Here is an 8,503-nt window from a genome sequence, read left to right on the forward strand (position 1 = left end):
CTTCAAAAAAACTTAAAAAAAACAACATTTTATAACCTTTTGTAACCCCCTATTTTCTAACTCTCTTACTGCCTTTCTCTCATACATTATGTCGGGGATTTAAAAATATTTGAAGACAAGATAAATTGAACTTGGCTCGTCAATCCAACACAACAAGGAGGGTAAAATAAGAGTTAAAACTTACATTGAGAAGTCTGTATGATGTGTATATCTTTATTGATTCCGAAAATATACACAATTATCATAGTTATAAAGTTGAAGCATGGTAAAGAAATGTACAGGACATCAGACTGCTCATCCCTGACATCCGTTCTTCCTGACTGGCCCGGGGTCAAAGCAATCCTTCACATTCATTCATGTTAAACCTCTCTGTCATTGCCTGCCACAGGAGAAATGAAAAACACACTTGTGGCTGACTCTCAAGGTAAAAGTTTTTTTCTCTTTCGCTATTGCCCCCAGGCTGTCAAGAAGTACTCTTCTCTCCAGCTCCATCTTTTCACAATATTTCACATTCTGGCAATAGGTATGTACACATTTTTACATGTTTTATCAAAGAAAAGTAAAGGACAAAAAATAAAGAAGTTACACCAGACTGGTTCATCACCAAGATCTTATAACTTTCTCTATTCACACCTTGACTTAAAAGCGGGACTATAAGGCTTTATCTTATCATACAATCCACATGCCGCTCCCTTTTGTTCTGTCCTCGACTCATCGTGGTCTTCCTCCTCTTCCTTTAATTTCCATATTCAGTGATTACGTTTTCCCTGTCAGCATTTCATATAAGTTAGTTACAAGGTGCTGAAAAACAACAAGTTCTAATTGTTGACTTATCATTTCTTATATTCAAGGATAATTTATGAACACCCGACTCCTCTGACACTTCATTCTTCCTTTCATCTAAAGCAAAGATATCAGCAAAACGAACACTTAGGACAATAACACGTTGACATTGACATTTACTGACGAGCAGCCTCATTCCCATCCAGAGAGTCACTCCACACTCCTCACATTCAGTCTGTGATTCTTTTCTCTTCTTAAAAACTCTGTTGTTTTGGGTTCGCCTCCCTAGCTGTTTACATATTTATATATAATCAAGAACACCATAAGCAGCAGATGAAGCTCTCAGACGTTAGCAGGTTGATGACTTATTCTTAAATCACAGGTGGAAATCACAGAATAACTGAAATGCAGTTCATTTTGTGCATTTTGTCTTTTTTTTTTTTTTTTTTTTTTTTTGCAAGTTGAACCTCTGAGTCGATGGACAGGTGGATATGAATGAAGAACGGGCGGGGCCTGTGTGTTGTTTCCCCCACTTTTTTCACGCCGCATCCACAAAAAAGTCATACAAACCAGTTCTAGCTAACAAGTCCGTTTGTCCGGCTGGTTTCTCCTCAGTGTTCACACAGCATACTGACAGACACACAATTGGCCTCGTTTCCCCGCTGTGAGGGCCCGCAACGCCTCCTCCTGCTCCACTTGTCCTCCTTCCATCACTTATGTTTTCATTCATATGCTTGAAAAGTAAGGGGTATTTCATACCCTGCAGCTGCTGAACCACAAGAAACAAAAACAAGGAAGAGAAGAGTCAATGTTTGAACTACTGAAAGGATTTACCAAATGTAAACCAAGTCTTTCTCTGTCACCCTGTGGTTTCTACAGAGGAGTACAGTCAGCTTCAACAACATGACACACATACTGTCATCATTTAAAAGATTAAAACAGAATGTACATGTTGGCAATCTCCAACAAGAGAACATTGTGATTTTTTTTGGGATTACTTTACAGCAGCATTAGGATGTATTACATGTCACATACATATTGACAGTTCAAGGCGGGATGTTAAGCCTCATCTGCAATGTTTAACAGGCGGAGGCTGAATGGTGGACCAAAGTCCCCCCCCCCCCATTCAGCCTCCGCCTGTGGTGCTAACACTTGCATTACAGTGGGGGAAAAGTGGAAATGTGTACCCCTTAAATTGACTCCAAATAGATTCCAGTGTATCTTACCTGTCTGCCTGTGCAATAACTTATTATTGTAGCTTCTTAATGTTGTAAATCGTTTTTGGACAACAGCTGGAAACTATGTGACACAGAGGAGTAAGATAAACTGTGTAAGGCGTTCCATACTCAGACATTACTTTTTGAATAAATGTATATTTTTTTAAGATTTACTTTTGGGCCTTTATTGTAGAGACAAGACAGTGGATAGAGTCAGAAACCAGGGAGAGAGAGAGAGTGGGAAATGACATAAGGGAAAGGAGCTACAGGTCGGAATCGAACCCGGGCAGCCCGCATGGAAGACTATAGGACATGGGGTGTGTGCACTAACCAATAGGCTACTGGCGTCCCGGAACAATAATTTTCACTAAAAGAATAATACATACTTTCATCAGATCAACCTGTGAAAAACAGGTTGTTACAAGATTTGTGTTTTTAATGACATCACTGCTGCATCTATCCTGAGATGTCAAAGTGACGGAGCACTGTACTCTCACTTTGACGCTGATAGGTTCAGTTACTTTGGTAATTTTCTATATTTGATTTTCTACATTTTAAAAAGGTAATAACAAAACATTTATTGTCATCAACTTTGTAAACTTGAAATCTTATGATAACAAATGCAATTCTTAAAGCTCCCGTGAGGAACTTTGTTTTATATTGTTTTTGGACAAAGTGATACATCTTATCTCTTAGCTGGTCTTGTCCTGTACATGTGTAAGTAGAGTTTTTTGACAAAATTATTCCAAGCTTGCTTCCTTTGTAAAGGTCAAACTTAACGTTTGCTGTGAATCTATGTAAATTGCAGCAAACATTACCAGGCATTACAAATAACTGTAAAGAAAATACCAATCTTGTCCATAATGGTCTCATTTGCTTTTATAAGTCATGGAGAGGCATCAGTATTCATTTCAATCTGTTTCATAACCAGTGAATAATCCTCACAGGAGCTTTAAAGTAACCAACAATAATAAATACTGCTGCATTCTTTAGGCTGAAAAAGCAGCAAACACACACGTCAGGAAACGTGCAAACAAATCAGTTAAACTACAGATATTAAGATACACTATGTAGCTCTTGTTATTAAAGAAAAACTCATCATCATAACTTTTAAAGTTTAAGAACTAAAAAGAGATTAGAAGAACAAATACTGTAAATCCTTTATTATTAATACCTATTTGAAATTAAACAACTCCTACTTGAAGTTTTATTACAACTGTGACTTCTCAATAATCTGTAATATTAGTCTGAATTCAAAGTGATATATGTTGATGATGATCTACTGTGCTGTCTGTTATTCCTTTTGCATATTGATGTTGATTATTGGCTTTTGCTAAAAATCAACATTTCTTTATCTTTCTAGACATGGACAGTAGTGATGTTGGTTTTTCAGGGGGTTAGGAGGGAAGTAAAGAACAAAGGAAACAGATAGCTGCTCTGTGAGAGTGTGTGTGTGTATGTGTGTGTGTGTGTGTGTGTGTGTGTGTGTGTGTGTGTGTGTGTGTGTGTGTGTGTGTGTGTGTGTGTGTGTGTGTGTGTGTGGGTGACGTGTCCATACCTGTCACTGACCTGCAGGCCAGCCAGTAGAAACTCACTTTGCCAGATGTTCAAACGGCACACTGACCTGAGTGGAAGAGAAACACATCAAAGTTTGAAGGGGAAAAAGACAACAGAAGAAACGTCTGCAATGTCTGTTCTCTACTGTCCTAACCAGTCTTAGTTCTGGATTTACCTCCTGAACATTTGGTCAGCATAGGGATGAATATGTTCTGCTAGCATGAAAACAAACATGAAAGGTGGCTCCATAAAGAACAGAAACCCACACACTGAGTCTTTGGAGCAGGGTGAACAGGTTTTGACATCACAACAGTGACCAATCAGAAAACCACTACAAAGTCATTTTATTCAGTCGAGCATTCTGCGGCCAATACCAGACACAACTGAACTCTCACTGAGTCTCTACAACAAGAGGATCAAATGCAAATGTTCTTCATTTGTCCACATCAGTGTTAATTTATGCAAATTCAGGCCTGCACGTTGCGTAAATCCAGAATGCATGCCTTCAAATTTGAAGCATCTGCTCCAACATAATGTTTAAATTGCATGAAAGGATTGTTTGAATACTGATGTAAAGACACAGCACAACGAGCCTGGATACTTACAAACTGTGCATTCATTACTGCAGACATGATCCCCAATAAATGAGGAAGCAGTGGAGAGAGTCCAATTACAAATGAAAAAGAGGCTTTAGGAGCCTGTCTTGGTGGATTAGTCTGTTCTGTGCTTATATCATGTCCGACTTAAACTTGCACAGTCACAAAAACTCTTGGCATTAATATCTCGTTGGTGGTAATTACAAACAGATTCTTTGAATATCTCCCCAGCTGCTCTAATGTTGTAAAAACTGAATCATGTATAATGAATTCATAGTAACATCGAGGGGAGTCACAACAGACAATCCAGGAGTGTCAGCAGTCAAACGTTAAAGGAAAACTTCCCGTCTGTTTTGTTTAAAATGAAGTCACTATTAGTTTGTTGGAAAAGTGGGAGCAAGTCTGCCTCAGTTGATTGCTTCTTTTCTAAAATAACAGGACGAAGCATGCTTTTACATCTTGGAACCAGCAACATGGAACTAATTCTTGCAAAACTGCATCCCCCCCCTGCCCCTCTTCTGGGGGTGGTTGTAGAAATCTTGTGGATACCTGCCTCCTTTAAAAACGATCTATTCAAGTATAAAACATTTTATGTAAGATAAGATTCAGATAATAAGAATTTAAAAGTGAGTAAAGTTTTTAAAATGTGGATGCTGTTTATGTGTGTGCGCAGTTACATATGATCTGGATTCATGCTGAAGAGAGCTGGAGGCCCGGCAGCATGCAGGTTAAACAAATGTAGATAAATGATAGATAGATAGATAGCAGACTTTCTTTTTTGAGGCTTTTGCCACGATTAGGATAGGAAAGCAGTTGAGTGACAGGAAGGAGAGAGAGCGGGGGATCACATGCACCAAACAGTGTCCGGATTGGGAATCGAACCTGCGACCAGCTCAACAAGGATTGTGGCTTCTGTGGGCAGCCTGCTACAGCCTATCCACTGAGCTAACCCAGCGACATTATGTGGCTGTCTCGATGTAAGAAATGTTTTTTTTAAATTGTGCTTACTCTGCATTAACTGTGCTCTGTGTGGTCTGTGCGGTGTTTGGGAGCAGTCAGGCTTCAGGTGGCAGACACTGTGAGATCGTTCATTGCTGTGTTTATGGTGAAGTGGTAAGAGAAAATTCTGAACAGGTATAACATTTACTGTCTTTATCTTCTTATTTTAGCCTTTAGCGCGCTAATTTCCTAATTATAAACAAGCACAAAGTACAGCTGAGGATGATAGTGCTGTCATATGTTTTGCAGGTTATTTGGCCATGATCATATCTTTAATTAGATTAGCTCATTCTGTAAGCATGCTCTCCATATATTTTTATCATATTTGTATTTTATATTGAAGGCCTTTTCAGGGATAGGCATTGGAAATTAGCTTCAGATATAAATGCTGTGGCGCATTGGGAAATTGTTGTTCAGTTCTCCATGTCCCTGCCAAATAAACAAAACTATTATTATTTTTTTTAATTTATGTTATTTGTAAAGGGACCACGTACAATATTAAACAAGAATGTGGCCATGTGATGCATTGTACCAGAGTTAGCTTGGAGCTGGTTTAAATCTGCGGTCCCTCAGTAGATATACAGGACCAACTTAAACATGAGGGTGAACTACAGTGAGGCACTACAAGAGAAGTCAGGGGATCCCCAAGGCCATTTAGTTACAGACAAGCAACATTTTTGCAACAATCGATAAAGTGACATTAAAATATTTTACAGAAAACTTTAAACTGCTCATGCTGCAACAGTAAAAGTCAGATCGTGGTTAAATAAAGTAGGATCGGGGACGTTTCCAGAGAGGTTGTCAGGACTGGCATGGGCCCCCCTTGATATCTTATCGGCCACCCTAGGTGCCGCCCCAAAATCCTTGGTTATTTGGCTTGCCAGAGGTGTTGCAACAGGCAGCTCATAGATTTCAATGTGCAGATGTTTCTTTGCAATTGTTAAAATTCTTTAAAATGTGACTTTGGATACATCTTGTCCTTGAAGAATTAAGCTTTAGTGATGTATATGTTGCCATGATCTTGTGTTCCTAAGAGCTGATGTGATTAGTGCAGACAGAAGGGATTAATAAATGTTCCTCATTCATGCGTGCACACTAACTTCATGCCACCCCTGCACAAGTCAGTGCCCCAGTTGGGCCACCCCAGTCCAAAAAGTCTGGACATGCCACTGAGTAAGATACATCCTATGGGAACCTGTATGTCTGTGCTAAAAAAGCATACTAATTCATCTTCCTTGGAAACAGACGCTGGCCCCTGGCGTTACCAAAAGAGAAACAGGAAACACAAACTTCCTCACATGCTGCAGATTTGACAACCTTCTGAAATGATGATGTGAATGCTGCCTCAAATCTAAGGTCCTATCGTTTGTCCCTTGAGAAGAGAGTCTCCTTCCCCTGTAATGCCCAAATATTCCCACCTGTGATGCAGTGATGCGCGACTGGTCAAGGCGTGCGGTGAGGTCAGAGGAGGAGACGTTGGCGGGGGCCCCGCGGTGAAGCCTCATGGCCACCTTCCTCTCTCGCTCGGCCCGCTCCGCTCTGCCGGCCTGAGGGGAGCGGTTACCTGCTTACATGTCGAGACATAAACGGATATGAAAACAGCGTTATCTCACAATGAGATCCAGATTGTCCACTAACACAAACAAAAGCAAAAATCCTTACCTGACTGCTGGACCCCTCGTGTGGCTGGGTTTGAAGGGGCTGCGTCCGCCTCGTTCCTGACTCTGTTGGCTCCTGACGGGTTCGGATTAGGTGGCAAAGCTCGACCTCCAGCTCCTCTTTGGCCCCCTCCTGCCCGCTCCTCCCCCTCTTTTCCCTCCCTCCTCTCCCTATCTCCATCTTCTGTTGTTCTGCTGGCACCCTGAAACACAGAGGAACAGTGGAGAGAGAGAGAAAAACACAAAGACAATGAAACATGTTTTTGGGACTTGTTGGGGCATGTTGCGTCACATGCTTCTGCTAACTCTGAGGTTTGAATACTGGGGCGATCCACTCACAAACTTCAGCATGTTCCAATCAAAGACGTAGTCGTAGGAGAAGCCCTGTCTGTGGAAAAGGTTCCTGAAGAGCTGCCTCAGATATGAGTAGTCTGGCTTGTCGTCGAACCGCAATGAGCGACACAAATTCAGGTAGGTGGAGAACTCCGCTGGAACCACAAAAGATATGTCAGAAATATTGGAAACAAAATCTCAAAATGTTTGGCTCTCTGCTGCCTACACTTTCTCTTTACTCACAGGGGTATCCCTTGCAGAGCACCTCTATGGGGGTGGACATTTTCTTCTCACTGATGCGTTCATACTTCTGCCTCTTGGTGGCGGCCTTGAGCCCCTGCCAGGGCAGAGAGCCCAGGTTGAAGTACATGAGAACATAGCCCAGAGACTCCAGGTCGTCTCGTCTCGATTGCTCTGAGGAGACAAAGAGGAAAGAGGAGAGTATGAGATCACAAAAAAATTGTAAATAGAAGAAAAATAAAAAGTAGAAGAGGAGACAATGAAGGGTAGGAGGTAAGCAGAGGAAATGAAAGGAGGTTGCATTTCATTTCTGAGACACCTGATCAATAAACATGCATATTTCAACATGTTCCACTGACACTCTGCTGAGAACACACACACATAGTACGCAGAGGGTTAGAAGAACACACACATTCACACCCACACAGGCATCTAGACCGACCTCAGTGTGTGAAGTGTCTTACCAATGCCCAGGTGGGTGTTAATGGAGGCGTAGCGGGCGGTGCCGGTCAGGTTCTTATTCTCGCGGTAGGGGATGTGCTGGTGCGTTCGGGCGTCGCGGTATTTCTTGGCCAGGCCGAAGTCAATAATGTAGACCAGGTTGCCTTTCTTGCCAAGCCCCATCAGGAAGTTGTCAGGCTTCACGTCTCTGTGGATGAAGTTCTTGGAGTGGATGTATTCAATCCTGCTGATCTGGTGAGCAGAGATTTAAAAAAAAGCAGGGTTTAGTTTGATTAGAAAGTATGCAGTGGTGAATTTTGTAGCCTATAAAAAAAGGGTTTGATCAAGTCTTCCAAGAAGCCTCGTCTGATTTTATGTCAGTGAGCTTATTGAACCTGGCTTAGGCCACACAATTAATCAGAATGATTTGTTTCTAACTTAAAGGAGCACAGCAGCATTTCAGCACTTCACTTTCAAAAAGGTGGATGACCAACAAAATATACACGTTGAAAATGATCAAAATCAAACATCTACACTCGCAATGCTGGGGCTGTTTCAGTTTACAAAGTTATACAGCGTTCAGTCTAAAGCAGAAAGTGACTTTAAGTGTCATGCCGAGTGAAATAAAACTTTAGTATCAGTAAATCCTGTCTGCACATATTGGTACATAGAGGTTGTT

The 8,503-nt window shown here is 41.3% G+C and overlaps 1 protein-coding gene across 5 annotated transcripts in view; it reads right to left on the bottom strand.

Annotated features, from left to right (window-relative positions):
* Positions 1-193: 193 nt before the first annotated feature.
* The window catches only part of csnk1e (casein kinase 1, epsilon), a 13,173-nt gene continuing 4,863 nt past the window's right edge, over positions 194-8,503 (bottom strand). For 3 of the 5 annotated variants that reach the window (XM_020644796.3, XM_020644800.3, XM_020644799.3), the window contains 7 exons: positions 7,848-8,076; positions 7,387-7,557; positions 7,150-7,298; positions 6,815-7,013; positions 6,571-6,719; positions 3,559-3,624; positions 194-1,552 (listed from right to left, as the gene is read on the bottom strand). In XM_020644796.3, the coding sequence (XP_020500452.1) occupies positions 3,592-3,624; positions 6,571-6,719; positions 6,815-7,013; positions 7,150-7,298; positions 7,387-7,557; positions 7,848-8,076 (930 nt within the window). In that variant the 3' untranslated portion in view covers positions 194-1,552; positions 3,559-3,591. The remainder of the gene's footprint in view (positions 1,553-3,558; positions 3,625-6,570; positions 6,720-6,814; positions 7,014-7,149; positions 7,299-7,386; positions 7,558-7,847; positions 8,077-8,503) is intronic. The other 2 variants (XM_020644798.3, XM_020644797.3) reach the window with 2 other exon arrangements.

The sequence above is a fragment of the Labrus bergylta genome, chromosome 21, assembly GCF_963930695.1.
Source record: "Labrus bergylta chromosome 21, fLabBer1.1, whole genome shotgun sequence".
Classification (NCBI taxonomy): domain Eukaryota; kingdom Metazoa; phylum Chordata; class Actinopteri; order Labriformes; family Labridae; genus Labrus; species Labrus bergylta.